The sequence below is a fragment of the Oratosquilla oratoria genome, chromosome 1 (genome assembly GCF_046742065.1).
Source record: "Oratosquilla oratoria isolate Oo_2021 chromosome 1, ASM4674206v1, whole genome shotgun sequence".
NCBI classification, from domain to species: Eukaryota; Metazoa; Arthropoda; class Malacostraca; order Stomatopoda; family Squillidae; genus Oratosquilla; species Oratosquilla oratoria.
Window position 1 is genome coordinate 127,803,061 of NC_134777.1, and position 26,565 is coordinate 127,829,625.

The 26,565-nt window shown below is 36.7% G+C and overlaps 1 protein-coding gene across 2 annotated transcripts; it reads left to right on the forward strand.

The window, feature by feature from the left end:
- The first annotated feature begins 2,417 nt into the window (after nt 1-2,417).
- LOC143026674 (vesicle-associated membrane protein 4-like) lies at nt 2,418-26,565 on the forward strand. Of its 2 annotated transcripts, XM_076187471.1 has the most exons (5): nt 2,422-2,627; nt 5,040-5,089; nt 8,980-9,030; nt 12,597-12,829; nt 18,234-26,565. In XM_076187471.1, the coding sequence occupies exons 1-5, from the start codon at nt 2,562-2,564 to the stop codon at nt 18,260-18,262; spliced, it is 429 nt and encodes a 142-aa protein (XP_076043586.1). In that variant the 5' UTR covers nt 2,422-2,561; the 3' UTR covers nt 18,263-26,565. The 2 variants fall into 2 exon arrangements, with proteins under 2 accessions (XP_076043593.1, XP_076043586.1); XM_076187478.1 differs by lacking the exon at nt 8,980-9,030 and having other exon boundaries at nt 2,418-2,627.

Genomic DNA, 26,565 nt, shown 5'->3' on the forward strand with positions numbered 1-26,565 from the left:
TTTTATATTCTGTTGATTCTAACGCAAAATTCGTATATCACGGTGAAATATCCAGGGCTCCTTTGACCTCTGTTTTATTATAATTATTTTGTCAGCCTTGTGGGCGGCATGTCCAGACAAGAATTGCCGCCCCCCTAAATGTGCCGCCCCAGGTCAGGTCTTATGCACCCCCCTGCCCCCCCTCCCCCCATGTGAGCGCCCTGAATACACACACTTCCAGAATAGCTTTTACTCCCATTCCTCAGAAACCTGGACATTAGCTAACGCAAAACAGGACCTCAACATCTCCCCAAAAATACTCAGTAACAAATAGATAATCATATAAATGAATAAATAAATAAACAAATAAATAAATAAATAAAATAGATAAATAAATAAATGAATAAGTAAATCAGTAAATAGATAAATAAATAAATAGATAAATAAATAAAAAGAACGCTGGCACTCAGGTTTGACACAAAACACCAACACATGAAAACCAATTTATGTAAATACAACTGGAAGGTAGATATTGACTTAAACATTCTCAGAACTCTAGCAAGCATATGATTCAGACAACTGTAACAAAGAAATCATCAAGTCTACAAACAATCTATAAGAACTACATTAACCCACGTGTCAACCGCATATTCTACAATAATGAAAACAATCATTGAAAACCTACAAGTCACAAAATTAAAGGTAAGGTTAGTATCAGATTGCATGAAAACAAATAGATAAAACGCCTTCATTTAAAAAAAAATCACGTAGAACAGTATGTGAATATGATTGATACACAGTTATGTACAAGAGCACTTCAAATCACTTCAAATCATATATTCACAGTCTCACTCCACGTGACGCAGCAATATGCTATCCACGTACTTACCAAAACCCAACACAAGTGTAAATACAACGTACAAAAACAAGAACAAAACAAAAAATTTAACGATTCAAGAAAAAATATGATAATGATTCAACAAACTGCTTATAATTTTGTACAAAAATTAATCTAGTAGGCAGTAGACGATTTCATTCGGCTGTGGAGAGGTAGTGCCGGAGTAAATTGTCATGATTGATCGAGATTCCATTTTTCCCAAATCTGAACTTCAGGTAAATAAAATCGTCTCACATTTTCCAGACTAAAATCATCACAAAGTGTCAACAGATTTACAAAGTCATTCGAGTATTTTTTAGCCCTTTAGGTTAATCCAAATAGAATGGAATTTTTTGTGCTAATTAGATTCAAAGCTTTGCGTGTAACAAACTCGATACAATCAGTAAATGCTTATCTTTATCAGCCTCCTATAGAACTGAGAAACTTTCATAGAAGCCAATTTCTACATCTACAATTAGTTATTTACAACTTAAAGAACACCAACAACCCTTAGTATTATAATCTCCTTTTTTCTATTGTCTTATAAATATCGCATTCGTAACTTTATTTGTAAAAGTCTTAAAAGATTATCTTCTCTATTATCGTTCATAGTAAAAACAATACACTATAGTTAGCCCTTAATTTAAATTTTCTTTCATTTGAGAAGTTTATTTAAAGAAAATGTAACCAAGTATTCATTTACAGATCCTTGAACTTTTTTATCGTCAATGTAAGCTTCAGCGTATAAGATTATACGTTATCTTCCAACTTAATAATTCTCGTTTATTTATGTTATTTACTGGTATAAAAAAGAATAGAATCTAAAGAATTGATCAGATGGAAGAACTAATAGACATCGTTGTACTTTGTTTTATAGTCGAATTGTTTTTAGATTATACTACATCCACATCTTGACATATATAATTACCAACTGTATCTCGCTATTTATAATACACAGTATTGTATATATGCGCGTGTGATCCCATCTCCGTGTCTCTATTAAATTTTGTTTAAGATTAATTTGTGTCCCCATATGAAAATCTGTGTTCCTTGAATGTAAACCATGAATGTTGAACTACAGACTTCCGCCGAGATATTTTAAGCTCAATAAGATGAACAGGGTACATATGACGTGGCGTGGTGACACAAGTACTAACAATTATTACTGACAAATGGAGTAGTAAATATTTAAAAGGTTTCGCGGCTTACGCCAGCGAGTATCCACCCTATTTGTTGAGAAAAGACATTACTGTGAAGTTTAATCTTGCAGTGTGTCTTTATGAGTTTCAAGCTGATATTGTATTCTTGTAGTGAGCAGTTTCAAAGATAGGTCTATTGGTGTATAAATAAGTTTCCATTGTCATTGTCTGTGATATTTAGAATATATATTGTAATGTATTAGGTTACATTATGAATTACACTAATTTAAAATTCTATTTAAAAAGGATACAAAATAATCTATTTTGACAAAAGCCATAATTTTTATGTGTATTTTATCATATAAGAATCCAGTATACAACAGTTTATTATTTAACATACGATCTATTCAATAATAAATTTCTCCTCTATGTCACCGATGTAAACAAACATGGATGCAGGTGTTTAGTAAGAGGAAAGGAAAAGTCGCTGAAATATTGTATCACTTATTTTGCTCCCTTAACGAGCTTTAATTTTGCGGTTGATCCTAAAGTATTTCGAGAACAGAATGCCACCTAAAATGAAGAAAAATTTGGACATGGAGGACCTTGAAGGTGCCAATGATGATGAAGTGGTAAGTAGGCTTTAGTTAAAATAATTACCGAAGAACATCTCATGCGTGGCAACATCTGAACATGATAGACCATGATCGGACACCGCACTGGATGTTCACAAAGCATAACCTCATATATCATTACCTTTGGTTTGAATGATGGTGTAGACTTGACTTATCGAATCCAGAATTTATTTCCATATGGAGAATGCTGACCTTGCCAAAACTTGTCTAGAAATTTTGCTAAAACATAGATGATGCAGTGACATTCTGCTTCATTGATAAATTAGATTTAATTATTTTGGAAAGTATTATATCATTGTATATAATATAACCCATTGTCATATGTTTCAGTAACTGTTACATTGAATACAATGCCAAGAGAAAACTTTACTCAAAAGTTTATTTGTATTAAGCCAAGGTCATTTTTTCAGATGAATGAACTTACAGGGCCTGCTAAATCTGCACAAATTTTGACATACTCTGTAAACTGCAATATACTCTAGAAGCCTGAATAAAACACCTCTATAAATATTTTGTTGATTGATAGAATGTATCAGACTAGGATGCCTACTGTAATATAAGAATTATCAGTTCCCAGACTGTATTAAGAGTAGAAAGTTATAACCCATGAACCAGCTGTATAAGCCAGTAATGATAATAAGCTGTCATTTAGGAGCTAGATTTTCAGAGATAATTTAGTAGTAAATTTGGAGGAACTGCAGCATTGGAGTTGGTCATTACATTCAAAGGAATGCAAAGGAACTTTCCTCATAAAATAGTCTCTCTTCTATACTTTGTTTAGTTTCTTAGGTGAATTTTTAGAAGTGCACACCTAAGTGATAAAATAGGAAATTAAATATTGAATTTAGAAATTATAATATATCAACATAATATATGTTTTTCTTGGTGGAAATCAGTAACAGAAAAAGTTGCTAAAAGTGATTCACTAACAAATAGAATTGCAGTGGCTACTTGAGAAGCCATCTTTGTTTTGATAGATGCCGAGGTCAAAGAAATATGATAAATGCATCTATTCTAACCTACCTAACCTAACTTGCATTTACTAATGTAGTACCTGTAATTCAAGAGGTGATCAGGGTCATCGTCTTCAACCTCCGATTCCATCAAAACAAATATGGTGTCTCAAGGAGTCCCTTCAACTCTGTTTGTGTATCACTTTTAGCAATGTTTTCTGTTATTGATTTCCACCAAGAAAAATGTATGTTACATTGATGTTTTATCATTTACAAGATTATTTAATTTTCTAATGATATATCATGTAGATGTGCACTTCTAAAAATATATACAGTTTCTAATGAATTTTATAAATTGTTGCCTCAGGTTTCACTAACTGAAAAACCTACTGTACCTCAAGTCCTCCCTTAGTCCTCAATGGAAAGAAACTGGACTATTGTTTGTATTGTATTATTGTGGGACTTTCTATGTCAATAGCTGAAAGTTATAGGAGGGAAGCAATCACCAGATATCAGCTCCCCTTGTGTAAGTAATATAGCTGGAGTTGAAAAAAAGGCATCTTGGGCCCAGTCTAGAGACAGTATCAGCTCCAGAAGTGAAATGATGGGTTTTGGAAATGGGTAGCTTTGCTGTTAATCTTGCAGGACCACCACATGAAAGTATCCATCACTGGTCCCTCAAATTAATTTAACCACTTTAGTACGAATCACATTCTCGTGTGGAGCATCAGCTGCCATGTGTATGACTCATTGCACTACTCACATTATAAAATATAAATTCACTGCTGTATTACTCATTCTCTTTTACTCTGAGTAATAATAAACAGAAAACATGACCAAACCAGTTCATAGAATCTGGGGGTAACTCATGTACAACTGCAAAAAAAAAAATATGTAATCAAGACGTCAATGCTGGCATCCATGTGTATCCACTTGCACTTCATGACACCTACATCAGCGTCATCATACCAAAGTGGATAAGTTATATTTGAATGATTATATGTGAATTGATTTCTACAATTCCTTGTGATTTTCTATCAAGTTTATGATTGGCTTCTATCATTCCAGAATGAAATCAAATGCACTTGGTCATATTGCATTGTTATGCAAAGATATAAAGGAGAAATATTGAAAGTTTTCATACTATAGTTTTATTAGATAACTCATGTTTGACAGATAAAATTGTTAAGAATAAATTATGAATTATCAAATGAAGATATAATCTGAATAACAGCAGAGAATTTTAGAATTTTGCTTCAAAGTAAAATAGATACAGTTGTATTAGATCAATGACATTACAGCTATATAGTTATATCTTTTATTGACAAGTGTTCATCGTTTGGTTGGTCAAAGTAGTTAAGTAATCATTGTAGTAAAAGAGAAAAAAATCTCTAGTGCTTGATAAGTAAATTTTTTTTATAATTATTTATTTACTCATAAAACTCTTTTCTTTTAGGAAAGGCTTATAGATCCTGATGAAGATGATGAAGAGGATTTCTTCTTAAAGTAAATATACTTTTTTATTGTTCTTAAAATAGATATATGGGATAGGAGGAAAGCTGTTAAGAGCCGTCAAGAGTTTTTACGAGAGTAGTAGAGCCTTTGTTAGAATTAGAAATGGAGAAAGTGAGTGGTTTGAGGTTGTCATGTCCCATAAATTATCACAATATAACACAAACACGGATGTGGCATTGTACTTTATGTAAGTTGTGTCACGTAACTAGACCCACACATTATCCAATAACATGGCTCTTGCTACTTATTCTTAAGTGTTCCTATTTATGTTAAATTCAACCAACTAGTAGGTTATCTTAAGTTAGATAATAAGATATAAAAAAGAATTGGCTATCTCTTACATAAGTGTCCTAGTTGCAGGGGACTTATGAATCAGTGGTGGAAGAGTACACAACTGAGGCATTTTACCACTGAGGTCAAAGGGCATCAAAACAATGATTGCACAGAAAATTAGTGCCATCTCAAATCATGATTATTTCTAGACATGATTCAGACAGATAGAAATTGATAAATTGTAAACCTTCTTCACACAAAAATAAAGTGGACGGGTTGTGTGAGGCCAAGTAAATATGAATATAGACTAGGCCTATAGACATAATTAATTGTATGTGTTCCCCCTATATAAAGGAGGGACACAGACCGTGGCACCCTCTCATATTTGTGCCCTTGTTCATTCCCCTTTGTGCTAGTGTAAGTCATTTTTATATTTTTTTTTATAGTGTGGAAGCTCACTGGCCAAGCGGGTTAGGGCGTCGATACTTGCAGCGAAGGTTGAGGGGATGGCAATTTGAACCCTGCCACTGGCAAAGTTGGACCAAGGGCATGGGTCATTCAATTCCTTGCTACAAAGTCCTCTGTAAGGGGTACTGTCCTAGCCTCCTGATAGGGGGAGTTTATGACATTAAATCATATCATCATGTAATTAAAGTTGTTAATTTTTGCACTTTGCCTTTATTTCAAATCCAGTGTAAGATAGAAAATATCCCAATAAAAGGCATAAAGTATGCTAGTAATTGGATTGATAGAACTGATCAAAATATGGCCACGTTTGATACAGGAAATCGAATACGCTAGCCCATGACATATAAATGGGGGCCTGTCCAGGATAGATTTTCTTCTTCACTGGAGGAAATAATTGGTGTGTGCATAGTACTCAAGAGGGAATAGGAAGAAAGGTAAAGAAAGAAAGCATTAGGTCACATCGAGTGAATTCAAACCATGATCGATCATAAAAACTGAAGCATGTCCACCATATTTGTTGTTTACATACAACAGGCATATGAATAGAACAAAAGAGAATGTTTCACTCAAACATTTTAATTGTATCAACAATCATTTTAACTTTGAGGGATTTCCGTAGGTAAGAGAAAGATATAATATAGAAGACAATAGAAGTAAAAGCAGAACAGATGATGAATATAGAGATAAGAGACATAGCAAAGTCAATCTGAGACAAAGGTCAAGAGGTTCACAACTTCAAGGAATCCCCATAGATAAGGGACAGATATGATATGGAGGATAACAGGAGTGAAAATAGGATAGGTGAGAGATTACCAAGAGTAAGAGAGAGATATTACAATATTGAGGAAAATAGAATTGAAAATAGGTTAGGTGAAAGACTTCCATGGAAAAGAGGAAGAGATCATGATATGGTAGAAAGTAGGAGTGAAAATGGGATAAGTGGAGGACATAGAGATGAAATGCATGGTGAGGTCTATCCTAGATGAGGGATAGTCTCTCGAAGGGAAACAAATAGGCTTGAAGCAGGACAGCCTGAGTAACATTCAACTTGGGTGAGTAAGGAGAGAAGTATAAAGGATATCATAAAAGTGAGTCAACTTACCCTCAAATCTGATGAAAGGGAACCAGAATTGTTCTTTTTTACATTCGAAGGTATAGCGAGGTAATTGGGATAGAAAGGGGACCTCTAGTCAGCATTGATAACATCTAGCCTATCCCCAAAAGCCTTAAATGTGTACACAGTATTTGATACATACATATACCAAAAGCTTTTTTTCCCCTTACATGGGAAAGAAGGTATATATGATTATGATCAGATCAAGAATGAAAATAGACTTGATGAAGGGATATCATCAGATCCCTCTTACAAGCAGAGCTACTGATATATCTGTTTTTGTTACCCCACATGGGCACTTTCAATACAAAGTGACCCCATTTGGAATGAAAAATAGTGGAGTGTCTTTTCAGCACTTTGTAAATTGGCTAGTCAAGGGATTGCCAGGTGTTAGAGCATACTCGAATGATATAGTAGTGTTCGCTGATACATGGAGTGATCACATGAATAGGTTGGAGGGTTTACTTGACAGATTAAAAGAAGCCCATCTTACTGTAAACCTGAAGACAAGTGCCCTCAGGAGGAGCACCATTGAATACCTGGGACATCAAGTTGGCCAGAACTGCATCATGCCGATAGAAGTCAGGGTGAAGGACATCATGGAATTTCAGGCCCTTAAGACAAAACAAGGTATAAGAAGATTCATGGGTATGCTTAGATTCTATCGGAGGTACTGTCCAAACCTTGCAGAGGTAACTGCTCTTTTAACCCACATGTTCTCTTATAATCATTTCAGGTGGGATGAAGGCACTAATGCCATTGAGGAATGTAAAAAGCTTTTCTCAGACTGTCCTGTCTTGATAGCTCCAGATTATATTAAGACATTTTATCTTGTTTGTGATGCCAATCATGTAGCAGTAGGTGCTATGCTTGCTCAGGAAAAGGATGGTGTCATGAGGCCTGTCTCATGTCTCGAATCCTAAAGATTATCAAAGGCAGTATTCTACCATTGAAAAAAAAAGCCCTCAGCCTCATATTAGCTTTGAGAAAATTCCAGATTTTTCTTAATAAAAAGTTAATCATCCTGAGTGATCATAACCCCTTGAAATATATCATAGGTGGGAAACAAAAAGTGATAGATTAGCCAGATGGACATTAGCACACCAGAGATATAATTGAAGTATTTAACACATCCCGGGAAAACAAAATGTAGTAGCTAACGCCTTATCACATCCTGACACAAATTGTTGAAACCTTGCTTCACAGCCTTAAACATTTTTATCTGGGGAAGGGGGATGTGTCATGTTCCATGACATGTCACAATTTGACACAGAGACACGGGTGTGGCACTGTAGCTTATGTAAGTTGTGTCATATAACTAGATCCACACATTATCCAATAATAAGGCTCTTGCTACTTATTCTTAAATGTTCCTATTGATGTTAAATTCAACCAATTTGTAGGTTATCTTAAGTTAAATAATAAGATATGAAAAATAATAGAATTGGCTATCTCTTACATAAATGTTCCAGTTGCAGGGGATTTATGAATTAGCAGCAGAAGAGTACACAACTGGGGCATTTTGCCGCTGAGGTCAAAGGGTATCAAAACAATGATGGTGCAGAAAATTAGTGCCATCTCAAATCATGATGGTTTCTCAACATGATTCAGACAGAAATTAATAAATTGTAAACCTTCTTCATGCAAAAATAAAGAAATGGAACGGTTGTGTGAAGCCAAGTAAATAGGCCCATAGACATAACTAATTGAAATCTGCCATTGGCACTTGTATGTGTTCCCCATATAAAAAGGAGGGACTTTTATTGATAAAGTTTTAGAAATGATACATTGACTTTAGACATCCTTGCCTCCTGTGTGATGTTTTCAGTAGCCAAAGGTTATGGGATGATCTCATATTTCTGGTATATAATTCACAAGGTTTCATGTATATGTGTTGTATACATGAATATGAATGTAGATATGAATATACAGTATGGTCAGAAAGAATGTACTCTTGGAGAGTGTTTGTGATTTGATTAATACATTAGATACAACCTATCTAATTCAAAACTCATTTCTGATACAGGGGGCCATCAGCAAAGAAGACAGTCCGATTTGCTTCTGATAAAGTCAAAGAGTAAGTAATTATGATTATTGAATAGTTCCCTAGAGGTGGAAGGTTGTGAATGTTTGAGTAATCTACTGCTGGTGCAGTTTCTATGTTGCATTCAGTTGGTTGTCCATGTGTGATGTAATAAGATAGGCAGGTAGGGTTGAGGGCTCTTACATGGAGCTATACTTATCTTTTTCATGTACATTTGAACTGCAGATAATGAACTCCCCATTTAACAAACAAATTGGCTAAGGAACAAGTTTTCTATCTAGCGATAGTTAGACCCATCCTTGACTATGTGGTACAGTTTTGGTCTCCATCCTATAGAATGGACATCAGTTCACTAGAATCAGTACAGAGAAGAATGACCAAAATGATACATGGACTCAGAAATTTACCTTACAACGAGAGGCTTAAGCACCTTAACTTACACTCTCTGGAAAGATGCAGAGTGCAGGGTGATCTAATAGAGGTGTTCAAGTAGATCAAGGGCTTTAACAAGGGTGATGCAAACAAGGTCATCATATTAAAACAACAGGGTAGGACTCACAGTAATGGATTAAAAATGGACAAATTTAGATTTTAGAAGGAAATAGGGAAGATTTTGTTTACTAATAGTGTGGTCAATGAATGGAATAGAATTATTATGTTCTTATGTTAATGAAATCCCCACTTAACAAAAAAAAATTGGTTAAGGAACAAGTTTTCTGAATAATTCTTGTCTCTTTCAGTGAACAGTACTTTGGGGTATAAACATATATACACACCTGTACACACAATCCCACCGGCTCTGTAGTGCTTTGGCATGTTTACATAAGAACATAAGAATGAAGGAGACTGCAAGAGACCATAAAGCCTACACTAGGCAGCTCCATAGCCATAATTGTTTCAGTTAGCAAACATTTCAGTTTAAGAACAGTCAAGGAATGGATTAAGTTCATTATCTGAGGTTCCACTATACTTTATTTTATAGTTTCCAAGGTGTCTTGTGTTAATTTTTTCTAATTGTTGAGAACCAATCTGTAGACATAATTGAGTGTGGTTCTGAAGAACTGTTTATTGGCTGTGATTAGTTTCCCTCTGCTCTCCAAAGCTCGCACTTGTGACTGGTTTTTATTATTATCACGTTGCCTTATGACTCTGGTTACCTCCCTGGTAAGGGGGAAAAAGCCCTTGGTATATAGATAAATATAGATAGTTTTCATTGTTAGATCTTTGATATGTGGATTGAAGGTCATGTATCACATGTAAAACCTAGGGTCTTTGGGTTCTTTTCTGGTGAAAGGGTTCAGCCATTCAATTTTACTATTCTATCTGTCTATATACCAAGAGCATTTTCCCCCTTATAAGGTAGGTAGCCAAGTCACAGGCATGCACCCACCCCCACCCATTTCACTCCCTTCCATTACCCTTCCCACCCCTTCCATCTTACCAGAAATAGAGAAAATTGGGAGAAATCTCTTCAGGCTGCATCAAAATATCATTTACACACAAGCACCCCCACCGGCTCCCCCTGAAGGTCTTGTGAGCCGCCTCCGAAGCCACCATGAGCTCCGTCAGCTGCTAGAGCGTCCACCGCCGCTCTAGCAGCTGTAGCCTCCCTTTTCTACTGCCACCTATCACCCTCTGACTAGCTATACTATTTCACCTCCTCTCCACAAGGTGTGTCTTACATAAACACCACCGCACGGGCTCAAACAAAGCCCGTGGGAGTGATTCTTCACTCCCAAATTTTGAAAAAAAAAGATAAATAAAAAAAAATAAGCATCCCCTACCCCCCATCCCCAGTCCCTCCCTTGCATAACAGTATCATCCATACACAGTCATTTTCCACTCATCCCTGTCCAGCCTTCTTCCTCCCTTGCTCAGCAGACATTCCCCTATTGTTCAGTGCGCCCTTCACCCCATCCATCCATCTCATCCTTGGTTGTCCTCTCAAGTTCACTCCCTCCACCTGTCTGCCACACCTCTTTTACTAATCTTTCATCACTCATTCTTTCCGTATGTCTAAACCATCCCAATATTTCATCAACCCCATCTGCCATCTCCTTTTCCACTCCCACTCTCCTCCTTATCTCCTCATTTCTCATTCAACTTTACTATTGAAGATTTCTTTGAATCATGGTTGTCTAGAGTGAGTAATGTTACTGATGATTTTTGAGGGGATGCAGAAGACGTAGAACACATCATACTATTATGCCCCACACTAACAATACACAGGTAACAACAATCTCTTCTCAGAATGAATTAAGGTCCTGACCAGAGGCTGTTGCCAGATTCTTGGAAGTCCATGGTCTTCTACAAGAGAGACCTGGAGCAATGGATTGATTTGAGGGGAAGTCTCCATCCGCTTATTTTTAAGTCATTGTTGTAGTTTGTTTAAATAGGCTTTGGTGCTCCTGGCAGCAAGAGTACCCAGATGAAATGAGGAACTGAGAGACGTTTGCTATTGCCCTGTTTCCATCCACATACTGTTGCCAGAAAGCCAGTAAGAGGTTACAGGAAAAAACACAACCCATATTAGATGATGGTCTCCATCTATCGACTTTGACCATGGATGATGTACCCTTCTAGGACACAACCCATGGCAAAATAATATGGAGGATCAGCAGTCACCCAGGCTGCAGGACCCCCCTCTCCATGTTGCTGATGGATCTAAAGGAACAGGAAGGCTGTTGCATTTTGACACCAGCACTACTGGAGTTGCCAGCATGATACTATTATAGTATCAACAGCAAATTAACCCAAATTATACACCAGAGATAGAAAAAAAATAGGAAGAGAGAAATTAGCTTGAAAATTAAACTAAAAACCACAGAACAATAAAGAGAACTGATTCAACAACTAATTGAAAATATTACAAAGCAAACCAACAGCAAAAAAGAGTGTAGTTGTTAGTTTGGCTGCACAGGCTGGGTGAGCAGGAAAACATATACCCTCTTCAGGCTTTCATGGTTTATTTAGAGAGATCGTATTTACAGCTTGGGATATAATCTCCCAAAAGGAGAATGTCTCCCGTACTGAGTCTAAGGGAGAATGTCTCCCTTAGTCTCTTCTGTCTCTGGTGACACAGTCACCCATTTACGTAGGAGAATATGTCTATCTAAGCATGTCAGGTATAGGTTGTCAGTTAGGTAATATGTTTGAGATAATAATATACATGTGTTAGTTGCGTTGTGATGGGTTTATTAATATTGGTTTATGTGTCATGAAATGGTGTATGTTTTGTAGTTATATATATGTAGCTTGGTAGGTTTATGGAAAAGGTCAGTGAACTGTCTGGTAACACTATGTACTTGTTGGGCAGTGGCATAATGTACATTGTTGTGATGTGTTGCACTGTCTGAGTTACACACAACATTTCATCTTATGTTGCCCTACTTTAGCCTTACCCAGACAACAACAGCTCTTTGAGTGATTTGTGGGCCAACTTAGTGGTTGCTGCAATGGGTCTCCTGTGAGACCCAAGACAATAGAATTGTAGATTGTAGAAACAGAAAGCTTGACTTCATGCCATTAGACAAAAATTTGAGAGGTTTTCTTTTCGTGTGAATTTTTTAATCATTCTGAATTTTTCATTCTTTTTTCAGTGTTCAAGTTCAGATAGCGGAAGTGACAGATGTGATGCGCAGTAATGTGGGGCGTCTTCTAGATCGTGGAGAAAGACTTGATCAATTACAAGACAGATCTGAAACTCTAGCATCCACCTCAGATAATTTCCGAACATCAGCAACTAGACTACGACGCAACATGTGGTGGCAAAACACACGGATGAAGATGCTTATTGGATCAGTGATTCTAATTTTGGCTCTTATTGTTTTCAGTAAGTATTTCATAAATGAGGAAAGAGATGTATTATCCTCCTCCTCTTCCTCCTCCTTCAGCTTCTTCTCTTCCTCCTCTTCCTCCCTTTTTTTTTTTTTTTTTTTTTTTTTTCTTCTTCTTCTTTTTCTTTCTTTTCATAATTCACTTTCATGTTACCTCATATTGGGTATTGACTACATAAATTTTACAGTCAACATTTTAAGGACTTTAATAACATCCTCATTGACCAAAGTCATGTAACATTATGATTGGAGACTTAAGCCAAAAGAAGAATGCCGATTACTTAATTTCTGTTATCCCTTCATTCTCCTACCTGCCTTAAATCTCCTCTATACCACCTCCATCATTCCACCTCTGTGATTCAATATTGTTCTCTATATACCAAGAGCTTTTTTCCCCCTTATAAGAAAGGTAGCCAAGTCAAAGGTACATACCTATTCCCACCTATTCCACTCCCCTCCCCCAACATTTCCTCCCTCTCATCTTAACTCCTCATGGATGATGGATCATCCCTATATCCCACCCACTACCCTGAGTCAGAAGTAATGTAGTAAGACACAGTACATCTACAGCAAGGCCACTTCACTAAATCGGCAACCCCACTCTCTGTCCTCTCATACAGAAGATAGGGAGAAATCCCTTCAGGTTACATCAAAATATTATTCACACATAAGCACCCCATACCCTCCGTCCTCTGCCTCTCCCTTGCATAACAATATCATCTGTACACTGCCACTCTCCACTCATCCCCGTCTTCTGCCTTCTCCCCTCCTTCCTCAGAGACTGGAGGAATTGGATAGCTATAGATACTTGGGGGGCACATGTGGCAGGAAAGGGAGGAGTGGAGGTGGAGGTAGAATGTAGATTGAGAGAAGCAAGTAAATGCCTTGGGGGATTGAAAAGTGTAATGAGAAATAGACATTTGGGAATGGATACTAAGAGATTGTATGAAAGGGTGATTGTGCTGACAGCACTGTATGGGGCAGAAACATGGAATATAAGAGAGGAAGATTTTAAACGTGTTTGAGATGAAATGCCTGAGAAGTAAGGTGGGGATTACAAGGCTGGATAGAGTGAGGAGGAGGTGAGGAAGAGAGCAGGGGTGGAAAGGGAGCTGGGAGATAGAGTTGATGAAAGAGTATTGGGATGGTTTGGACACATGGAAAGAATGAGTAAAGAAAGATTAGTAAAAGAGGTGTGGAAGGCAGAGGTGGTGGAAGTAGGTATGTGCCTTTGACTTAGCCACCTTCCTTATAAAGGGGGAGGAGCTCTTGGTATGTAGATAGATATATATTATATATATATATATATATATATATATTATATATATATATATATATTATATATATATATATATATATGTATATACATATATATATATATTATATATATATATATATATATTTATATATATATATATATATATATATATATTATATATATATATATATATATATATACATACATACACATACATACACATACATACATATACCAAAGGCTTTTTCCCCCTTATAAGGGAGGTGAGGAGGAGAACAGGGGTGGAAAGGGAGTTGGGATATAGGGTTGATGAAAGAGTATTAGGATGGTTTGGATGAAAGAGTATTAGGATGGTTTGGACACATGGAAAGAATGAGTGAAGAAAGACTAGTAAAAGAGGTATGGAAGGCAGATGTGGAGGGAGTGACCATGAAGGGACGTCCTAGGATGAGTTGGATGGATGGGGTGAAGAGGGCTTTGGCAAAGAGGGGAATGTCTGTTGAGGAAGGACGGGAGAGGACAGAAGACAGGGGTGAATGGAGAATGGTTGTATATGGATGATGTTGTGATGCATGAGGTGGAATGGGTGGGGGGATGGGAGATAAGGTAGTATGTGTGAGCAAAATTTGATGCAGCCCAAAGGGATTTCTCCCTGTATTCTCCTTTTATGCATGGGGGGATGGAGAGTAGGGTCGCCAATTTAATGAAGCAACCTTGCTGTGGATGTGCTGTGCCTTGCAACACTGCTTCTGACCCAGGGCAGTGGACAAGGTGCAGGGATGACCTGTCATCCAGGAGGTGCTAAGATAAGAGGGAGGGTGGAGGGGGTGTGGAGTGTATTTAGGGATGGAATGGGTGGGAATGATTTTATGCCTTTTCCTTTTTGGCTACCTCCCTTGTAAGGGGGAAAAAGCCTTGGTATATGTATGTATAAGGGAGGTAGCCAAAAAAACAATGCCATAAAAACTATTACCACCCATTCCATCCCTAACATACTCCACTCCCCTCCACCCTCTTCCCTCCCTCTTATCTTGGCACCTCCTGTATGACGGGTCATCACTGCATCTCGCCCACTGCCCTAGGTCAGAAGCAGTGTCGCAAGACACAGCACATCCACAGCAAGGCTGCTTCATTAAATTGGCAACCCCACCTCCTCTCCGTCCCCTCGTGCAGAAAAGGAGAGGACAGGGAGAAATCCTTTCAGGCTTTGTCAATTTATTTCTCACACATACTCCCTCACCCTCCATCCCCCAAACATAGTGGAGGTGCTGTGTCTTGTTACAATACCTCTAACCCAAGTAGTATGGCTGGAAAGAAGAGTGACACTTCATCCATGGAGGAAACATATCTTTGGCTGGGCCTCTCTGGCATTGGTGTTGTTTTACTTTGTTGGTACTCAGAATGCAGATATGCTAGTGTGGTTCTTGCTTGTTATATGAGGGATTTCTCAGTAAGACCAATGTCTAGGGGACATAAGTGGACTAGGAGCTTTAGTAGTCAGTCATTGGAGTGTTTGTTTTGTGATCTGAATGTGTTTTTTTATGTGTTGCATAGAGCTTGTGCTAGGTTGCTGTAGTTTTTTAATGCAGTTAGTTGGTAGAGCTTGTGTTGTGTAATGGGATGGATGAGTGAGACTGAGAGATCTCATGTAGTACTAAGCTTATCATTTTCATGTGCTGTTCTACAGGGAGGATTTGGGTTTGGGTTTGTAGATGTTCATTTGCTGTGGTTTTGGTGTATCCTAGTATTCATAGTGCTTAGTTTTGTTGTACCTATTTTCATGTTGTGTTCTGTGGGAAGAATCTTCGTTTCTGTATACAGGTGCTCTATTTGGGTAGTTTTGGCATAACCTGTTCTTATTCACAATGCTTTATTTTGTATAGTTTGTAAGATGTCTTGTGTTTTTCCAGTTGCTGGGAATTATGCTGTGGAAGTGTAGTCAGGTGTGGTGCCTGTGTACAGGTGCTCTATTTGGGTAGTTTTGGCATAACCTGTTCTTATTCACAATGCTTTATTTTATATAGTTTGTAAGATGTCTTCTGTTTTTCCAGTTGTTGAGAATCATGCTGTGGAAGTGTAGTCAGGTGTGGTGCCTGTGTACAGGTGCTCTATTTGGGTAGTTTTGGCGTAACTTGTTCTTATTCACAATGCTTTATTTTATATAGTTTGTAAGATGTCTTGTGTTTTTCCAGTTGTTGGAAATCATGCTGTGGAAGTGATGTCAGGTGGTGCCTGTGTACAGGTGCTCTATTTGGGTAGTTTTGGCGTAACCTGTTCTTATTCACAATGCTTTATTTTGTATAGTTTGTAAGATGTCTTGTGTTTTTCCAGTTGTTGGGAATCATGCTGTGGAAGTGTAGTCAGGTGTGGTTATCAAAAATTATAGACTATGATTAGTTTGCATCTACTGTCCAAAGCCCATGCTTGTGACTGATGTGTTTATTTTTGTGGTAATTCTTATTGTCACTTTTTTAATGTGTAGCCTAAAGGTCATGTATCAGAAGTGAGGCCTAGAATTTTTGGGTTCTTTTCTGATGCAAGAGTTTTGCCGTTCAGTTTTACTATTGGATGTTTCTTTAATTCGTGGTTGCCTGGAGTTACTGTTACAAGTTAATAATAGTCTCTGGGAGGAGGCCTTCATCCTAATCTAGTGTTTGTCTAAGTAAGCTTGGGTGTTCTTAGTAGCCATTTTGTATTAGCTCTGCTAGGTTATTAACATACATACATTCATATACCAAAGGCTTTTTCCCCCTTATAAGGAAGGTAGCAAAAAAAAAACAAAGGCATAGAAACCACTCCCACCCATTCCATCCCTAACATACTCCACTTCCCTCCCTCTTATCTTGGCACCTCCTGGGTGACAGGTCATCCCTGCATCTTGCCCACTGCCCTGGGTCAGAAGCAGTGTCGCAAGACACAGCACATCTACATCAGATCATAAATAGGATGCTCACTGGCCAAGCAGGTTAGAGTGTAGCTACTTGCCGCCACTGAATTGGACTAGAGCCATGGTTCATTTAATTTCAGGCTACAAAATCCTCTGTAAGGGGCATTGTCCTAGCCTTCTGATAGTGGAAGTGTGTGATTTTAAACCAAATCATCATCTGCATAGATTTAGTTTTAGTTTTGCATTCTTGATCTAGTGTGGGGGAGAGATCACTTGCAGAGACATTGAATTGTGCAAGTGAGAGTTTCGGTCCATAGGCTCCGTTGTACAATCTTGGTCCCAGATAGATGATTGTTATGAGGACCACAATGGAAATAAGCTTACATGCTTTTTTGTGTTATCCTCCACAATTGTAATTGTTATTTCGAACTATGTGTTCTTTTCATTATCTACACTTCATGTATATTGACTCAATGCCAAATAGATTTATTATTGTTGTTGTTTTGGGTTACTCTGTAACTCTCTTCCAGCTAAGAACTTTGTGAGCCATTGTTTGTCATTGTTGTGGATGCTTGTCTCCATGATCTTAGTATGTGCAGAGGAACTTTATCAAATGCTTTATATATGTCTATTTAACACACCCCATAGGGATTTCTCCCCGTCTTCTCTATTTTCCACATGAGAGGACAAGGAGGTAAGGTCGCTGTGTAAGTGAAGCAGCCTTTGCTGTGGATGAGCTATGTCTTGCTGCATTTCTTCTGAACTGGGCAGTGAGCAGGAGACAGTGATGCCTCTTCATCCATGAGGAGCTAAGATGAGAGGAAAACAAAGGTGGTGAGTGGGAGTGGGTGCATGACCTTGACAGGCTACCTCCTTTATAAGAGGAAAGAAGTCCTTGGTATACAATTAGATAGCCACCGTAACTGTTCTTTCTGGTGTTGCTTTCTTAATAACTTGTTATTTGTTATTTTGTTTGGTTTTAAGATGGGGATTATACGAGTTCTTCCAGACTGATGGAATTTTGTTGTGTAAAATGTCTGTCAAGGTTTTTGAGGTTGATGTTTGAAATCTTGTCTGGGCCTTCTACATGAGAGTTTTTCAGATTTTTTACTTGTTTTTTCTACATCTTTGCAAGAAAAGGAAGGAGTAGTATGTTTGATTTTATCTTACATCATTTACTATTTGTATTGGAATGTATTTTATAGCATTACTTATTACATTGAGTATTCTAAAGTTGATATTTTTGTCATTACAGTTCCGATCATCTTGAAGTACAGCCAATAGCAGTAACTCATGAGCATACCAAGGAAATAGTGAGACACAAAGTCAAAAACACTTATCATGTGTGCAATTGCTGAAGATTCCATCCCTCAACAGGTACCAAATAACTTTGTAAAAAACAAAATCTGTTAATATGTATTTATTGGCAGTGAAATAAGAATAGTAATGGTTACAAAGTTGTAGAAAAATTGGCAATTTCTAGACTTATGTTTACAATGTGATTCCTTTACATGCATTAAAAATTAAATCTGTGATCACATACGGTTGCAAAAGCCAAAGGTAATGATTAAGAATTAGCTAGTCAAAATCCTTGTACCTAGGAGTAGTTGCATTCCAAAGTTTTGAGGGCTTCTAAAGGATGACAGCTAGCTCTTCATGAATGCAGTTGTTTTGAGCTGAACCCAGCATGTTAGATGTGAAATCACTTAAGTTTAAACTACCCCTGGGATGGGAGGGGAGGAGTGGTTAATGATAATAATTGTTGCTTCATCTTTCACTGACTGGAAACCCGGAACCCCACAGTGGTGGCCAGCAACAGTCCTAGTTCCTTCTCAAAAATCTCCCAGAGAATAATATTGAACAGTTGTTTGTGTTGTGCTTGTGTGGGTCTGTTTCTCCATCACCAGCTTACAGTAATAGGAGGAGGAGGGGAGGAGTCACAAGTTGTCAGCTCGCCATTTGTGAAAAGGTGGAGGAAATACAGTAACAGCTGATGGAGATCTTAGAACCCGGATCAGAGACTGAGCTTCAGCCTCTTGGATGGAGGTGTGGGTGTTGATGGGTTTTGAAAATGGACAGCAGGGAGGTGGTTCTAGCATGCGGGACCACCACTAGAAGTACCTGTTATTAGTCCCAGGAAGGTCATCAATAATCCATTGTCCCAGATCTCTTGTGGGAAACCTAAACTTCCCAGGAGACTAATTAAGTTAATAGGAAATTATGTGGTTTTTACTGTGATTGGCTCGAAATAACTATGTTTGGGAAGTGTTACCTGCATAGAAAACATGCTAAGATTTAAGAATCATTTCTGCTATAACTTTATATTTATTTACTAACCCCTTAACTGTCTAGTTCTTCCTTTAACATTGAGTCCTTGAATTAAAATGTGTCATGCGTATATTTATTCATAGAAAATTACATTATTTTTTTAAAAACGTAGATATAAAATTTTCATAAGTTTACCACTAGACTAAACCATAATGGGCAGTGTTACATTTGTATGAACACATCATGAATCTATTAAAAGTAGCTAGTAATAGTATTAAAAGCTATATAATTTGAATTGGACTTGTTGTCAGTCCTTTCACTACAAATGTACTTTAACATCTCAGACATAATGTATATGAAATTCTCAAACAATTTTTCTAGACATTTCAAACTTGAAAATATTTGAATGAATGACAGGAGCACCATCCTGTAGTGTGCAGTTGTCGTAAACTAAACTTACATCAGAAGTTGCTTTCCCATTTTGTACAGTTAAGGGGTTAAGGAACATTTGGTATAAATACAAAAATACAATAAATACAAAAAATGTAAATCAACAGCTTGAGAGATTTTTATGAAATGTACTGGTTGAAAGGAAAAATTAATCAATATGAAGGTTGGCAGGAAAATTGGTATTGGTGTCTATGTGAATTGAACAATTTTAATTAACGAAACCAATTAAACAATATTCTTGTAATTGTACACATTTACTGTTATATTGTTTTGATTAATGAAATAATATGGAGGAAATTTTAGATCAAGCTAGTTATGAAAGTTTATTTGTTTACTGTATAAATTAGTCATTTTGTATTACTGGTGCAGAAAGTAATGTCATTTGGTAATGTTTCTAACATTGAGCTGGAACTTCTCTTTGGTTGCATAACCGCATTTTGAAATATTCTCATAAACTAACTTGTAAAATGGGTGTTCAGGTGAAATAAGTCTGTACTTGGACAATGAGATTAATCTCTTCTTTAAAGATTGTTTCTTCATTCAAAGGAGGAAAAAAAAAAAAGTTATGTACTTGTACAGGTAACGTTTAGGTAATATAATGAGGCTACATACAAAGCCGGTTAGGGTATTCCTTGCTCTTTTAGCAAGAAGTTAAGCAAATATCTCTTGCAGGGCTGTTTATATGCAAAAGTATGTGTTTGTAGAAGATTTAGAATATGCAAGCACTATCATATATGTAGTAGCATTTGACTCAGGATTATTATTTATCAGAAAAGGAAGGAAGAAATGGTATTTTCTGTTGATTCATTAGAAAATATAGTTGTTGAACTTGAGAATATGTGCCTTCTGTTTATTTTCCTCTGGAAGTAATCATTGTGGTTGTTCAAGAATATTATCTAAAAGAAAAGTTGATTGAAATTGCTTGTCAGCTTTATGATAAGTTTATATACTGTAGTTAGTTTATTTTCAACTCCATTACATGTACTGTAGGTAACTTCAACTTTTATTTACTACTGAGACAGGTTTCTTTTCTTTCAAGCATCAAACTGTAGTATTGGGGAAGTTGAATAAGAAAAGATGCATATTTTCATGTGAAAATAATATCAAAGAACTTTGCTAACCAGTATATGATAGTGCTGTAAATTTACTTTCATTCTCATTGTGGAATGATGCATATTCCTTTATGTCTAATATGATATTGTAGCAGAGTTCCAGCATTTGATAATATTTCATTGTGAATAAATTTTTGTGGTGTTATTTTCTGTATTGTTTATATGCAGTTACTTTTTTTTTTTTTTTTTTTTTTTTCTTTTTAAGAAGTTTGAATTTATTTCTTCAATTGTGAGTTCATTATTTTGTTCATAAGCAAGGATGTAGTATGGGTTTAAATGTACTTTATCATCAAATGTAAAAATGATAGGTTAGAAATGAACTCGTTACTAAAACTGAATTTGTTTCTGTAAAAAAGAAATTATATTTTATATGTATTTAGAAGTATGTCAGAAATACAAACCGCAGATTGAAAGCTCTAAGCCCTTGGGATTTTATACAATCATGTAGGGTTTGCCAATAGCCGTACATTAGCTTTTTACAACAAAGATTATGAAACATGAGTATGCATATAATTTACTTGCGTCTGTAGTCGTCTTGTTTCGTCAACTCAAGGTCATCGTTTCAGGAGTATAAGTTTTAGTCTGATGACTTCATGCAGTACAAGTGTAAGAAGTCAAGGTTTTGAAAGATGTGAATACAATGCATTCTATGAGTCATCACATCTTGGTAGAATACATTTCTTTATTAAGTATATTATTCTGTTATATCATAGATAAGGGGTGTTACCATGGTGTTGCCACTGCCTATCTTATTGCCTTGCATTTTCTGATAAGGTTATATACTATTTCCTGTGATTTAGATATCAAATACACTTGACTTCATTTAATAGTTTAGATATGATTTGCAAGAGAGTTATTCAACCAAATCCAGCTTATTTGCATCAAAGTATTATCTTTAATTGGAGACAAACCAGCAACAACAAAAAATGCTGATTCAATTTCTTTTGCTTACCTAAAACATAACAGATTACTTCACTACAGTGATATGAGAGTTAAAAGAATTTTGATAACTATGATAAGAAGTTACTGATGCTAGAATTAAAGATCATTTGTTTAGCTTTGGATCAGAACTTTGTAATAGCTTGCTTCCCCTTCAGTGGAAAAAGAAGAAAGGTCACACAACTAGTTGTCAGATGATAATAGAATTGCAATGTTAAGTCTTGTCGCAGTTTTCAAAAATATTTAGTCATTGGTGGATAGTGTTGAATTACTTGAACAAAATGCTTTGGAAGATAATAGTAATGGTTGCCTCAGGTTTTACTAACTACAAACCCACAGCCCAACAGTGGCTGGCAGTGGTCCTTTGGCCCTTCCACAAATTCTCTCTGGGAAGAACTTTGGACCCTTGTCTGTGCTATATTAATGAACGACAGTTTCTATGCCACTGGCTTGTAGTAGTAGGAGAGAAATCACCAATTGTCAGCTCCTGATATGTGAAACGGTGAAGGAAATACAGTTGAAGTTGATAGATATCTTGGGTCTAGTCCAGAGACCAAGTTTCAGCCTACTGGGGCTGCACCTCCAACTGGAGGTGAGAGTGTTGATGGGTTTTGAAGATTGGTGGGAAGAAGGTGATTCTCAGACATTCAGCTTGTAGGACTACCATTTTCAGGTACTCATCATAGGTTCCTGCTTAAAAGCAGAGAGTATTCAGTATATCAGTTGCACAAGGTGAGATGGATAGCTGCAGTCTTGCATAGTATTGTGTTCAGACAATAAGTGATTTTTAATTTGAAATTCTATAATCATAGTTCATGAGTTCTCATTATCCTTTATGAATAAAGTTTATAGGAATGATATTATGTCAATTTTATGTTCTGATGCCATTCAACAACTGCCAAGATGATTAGAATGGAGTACTATAGTTCCTCAATACAGAGGAAAGGAAGATCAAATAGTAGAATAGTTACCTTGGCACAAAAAAAAAAAATCTTATAAAAAATATAAAGGGCAATAGAAAATTTATTTTTCCATGGTTATTTTTTTCTGTTAATTAGTGTTTCATTTAAGTCCTTATGATACTTCAGAGAAGGTTATCATGCTTGTAATCCGTCATAGGTGGATCTAGGGAGCAATTTTAGCACGGCCAACCAAAATAGGGATTTCATGACCCTGAAGCCCCTCAGAGGTATGTTGGCATCCCTTTGGCATTCCCTCCAGTTGTTTCAAAATGGTGATCTTATGGACATTTAAGTTAAACAATTGTTCACACATTGCATGCAAACTAAGGATTGTTTCACAATATGGACATAGAAGTTTAACAACTGTTCACATGTTGAATGCAAACTAAATAAGGATTGTTTCACAAGTAAATACACTTACACAAAGGATGTCAATTGATCACACATTGGGCTAGAAGTGTTGTATCATACCAGAGGGTTCAGAGTTAGGACACCACCACAGCTGTCCAGCTCACTATCAGCTAAGTTGCGGACTAGTCTTTAGCTCATTTGGAAGTACATTAGACTTTATGCTGATATGGTGGAGGTTCAAATTCTAGCATCTATGTGCTTTCACCACAAGTTAACTCTATACATTTTGGTACAGGACATTACATTTATCCCCACATGTGATCAGAGTGTGTACTTTGTCACAAGTGTACTCAGCTGTATGATTGTGTTTAGTTTGTATTCAGCCACCCACCCCCACTTACAAAGAGAAAGGGCCTTTTGGTATATGTATGTGTTCACTTTGCAAGTGCTTGTATACCTTAAACGTTCATACATATACCAAAGGCTTTTTTGCCCCTTACACAGGAGGTAGCCAAAAGAAAAAGGCATAGAAAACCACTCCCACCCATTCCATCCCCCACATACTCCACTCCCCTCCACCCTCTTTCCTCCCTCTTATCTGGGCACCTCCTGGATGACGGGTCATCCCTGCATCTTGTCCACTGCCCTTGGTCAGAAGCAGTGTCGCAAGACACAGCACATTCACAACAAGGCTGCTTCATTAATTTGGCGACCATCCCTCCTCTCCATCCCCTCATGCAGAATATGAGAAGACAGGGAGAAATCCCTTCAGGCTGCATTCATACTCTCACCATATGGAAACAACTAGAAAGAACTACAGAGGGGTGCCAGAGGTGGGGCATAACATGATCCCAGACACCCCATTTAATCTACCAATGTGATTGGTAACCCCATAATAGATGGAGAAATGTTTGGATCAAAAGATATTGTCATTAAGATAGAATCCTTGGTATTTTGAGGACCTGTATGGGGTATGAACTGTGCACTTTATGCAGTTGATATTTTAGGGACTTGGTGACATCCTTATTGAGCAAGTCACTCTGCATTCTTTCTTGGTTCGAGACTAATCTCTACTTAAGAAAGAATGATGATCATTTTTGTACATCTACTACCCTTCTGTTCTGCTATCCTTCATAAATCTCTCCTTTACCATCTCTAAGACCTCACCTCTGGTGCAATATCGTCTCTAAGGACAGAAGCACTGGTTTAGTGAAGACAAAACACTTATATTATGAGCTTTTGTTTATTCATCACATGACACTTTTTTATAGACTACCAGTTCCAATCTTGTCAATATTAGTAGGACTCCTAATTATGAGGGCCCGGGATCGAGGCTACGCGACTGCTGGATTAGATTATTTGAGGTTATTTAGAAGTTTGTTTTTTAGTGAGAGAAGCAAGAATCTTTTTGTTAAGAGACCTAAATGGTTAGGAAGTACATTTTCCCATCATTGAAGTTGTTAATGCAGTCAAGATGTATATTTTCATATTTCATAATTTCATTGTGTACAAGTTTGACTAAGGTAGTTTTATTGAACAGTTGATTAGTTTTCTTTTGAATAAATAGTGACGAGAACAGCATGGTTTGACAAATAGCAGTTAAAATGTGAAAAAAATATGACAGCAGTTGAAATGTGAAATATATAACATAACAGTTGAAATGTGAAAAAATATATATATTGGTATATATTGTTGAAATTGTTAATTTTGTCAACCAAGATTCATATCCTTATATGGTTAAAATTGTATGTATATTTGCCAGAACAAAATAAATAAAGGGCGTCATTGGGGTTGAGGCATTAATCAAAATAGCCGTAATCCTTCTGCCAAGGAGGAAGTTTCCTCGGCTGGATAATATCCCCTGGCATCAGCTGGAATAAGATTCTAAAGTCGTAAAACACAGCAAAAGCATTAATCAAGATAATCCTTTTGCTTTGTCGGGGGTGTCCCTTCAGCTGCATAATGTCACCTAATGGCAGCTAAAATGAACCTCTGAAATCATAAGACACAATAAAAGAGTTAACCTTTTCAGCTTAGGGTCCTAATATCAACTAAATAAAATTCTATGATGTTGAAAACCGGCAGTAACCCATGGTGATGGAATGAGGGGCAGATTGCAAAGATATATGACAGTGCCAACACACAACATTCCCCATGCAGAACCCTCAGGAGATCATGATCATAGTTCCCTGGAGTATATATATACATATACCAAAGGCTTTTTCCCCCTTGTAAGGGAGGTAGCCAAAAAAACAAAGGCATAAAAACTACTCCCACCCATTCCATCTCTAACATACTCCACTCCCCTCCACCCTCTTCCTTCCCTCTTATCTTGGCGCCTCCTGGAGTGCACAGGAATAATGTGCATATTGCTGCTGCTTTGTATATTTTTGTATCCCCCCCTCCCCCATTTCATCACCAGAAGTCACTGCTTGTAAATATATATATATATAAAGAAATTATTTTATCAAAATATTCAGCAATGTCATCTATTGTGGGCTAAGGACCTCCCCTAAGAGAACAGAATTGTCAGGTATCAGCCACTATATCTTCAGGCTGATTAAGATTGTTTAGTATTAACCAAAACAAAATCTTAAAAAGTATGACAATAGAGTGGTAGTGTTAAGGAAATGCAAAGTAGATCATGTATCGGTAATGTGTTTTGTTGTTTAGGCTAATGAATATCAATTCTGCACATCTTTTCTTACTAAATATAAATAATCCTTATATAGCTTTGCTTGTTTTCATGTCATCAAGCTGAGAAGATGGCTAAGATTATTATGTTCTTCAAACTATGGAGAATTCTAAAATGTTCATCTCTGCCTAATGAAGCAGAATGTTTTTTCTCTGCTTTGCCAAATATTCATACATCATTAGGAAACTTGATCAATTTTTTTATTTTCTTCCAACTCCTCACATAACTTTTGGTGTCTATCTACTTAAGAGTAAAGTGACTTCAGATACTTCCCATTTTTCATGTCTGTCTTGAGTGTCCTGAATATACAAAGAATTTGCTCGATTCTTTTTTACCAACCATTTTAATTTTTCATGTGGTATACAATGTAGAAACTAAAGCAAAAGCATCATTGTGTGTATTTTTATTAGCCTCCTTAAACATGTATCCTTGCAGATTTTTTTTATGGGTTATCAAACAATTTATTCAGCTGAGGAAGAGCCTCAAATTTGAATGGGGTTACAAACAAGCCAAGATTCCATTCAAACCAGTTCTTCCTTCAGTAGAATTAAATGATAACCCAGAACAAAGATCTGCAAAGTACTCAGTGTTGATGGAGTTGAATGAGACAGGGCAAATGTCTAGGTGGAGTAATATTTTTAAAAGTTTTGATATCTTTATCAGGTGTATCACACAGTTATATGCAAAACAGTTATGTTGTAGCACTTTGGGTTAAATGGAGAGAGTTATTTTAGATATTTTACCTGTCATCTACTTTCTCATAAATATATGTCTTCGTATGTTATTGATAATAACATATGTATTAAAGTC

Bases quoted from the DNA above. Each gene is read 5' to 3' on its own strand.
- LOC143026674 (XM_076187471.1), top strand. From the start codon at position 2,562: ATGCCACCTAAAATGAAGAAAAATTTGGACATGGAGGACCTTGAAGGT. The intron at 2,628-5,039 runs GTAAGTAGGCTT...CTTTTCTTTTAG, and splicing joins GTGCCAATGATGATGAAGTG to GAAAGGCTTATAGATCCTGA. The intron at 5,090-8,979 runs GTAAATATACTT...TTTCTGATACAG, and splicing joins GAAGAGGATTTCTTCTTAAA to GGGGCCATCAGCAAAGAAGA.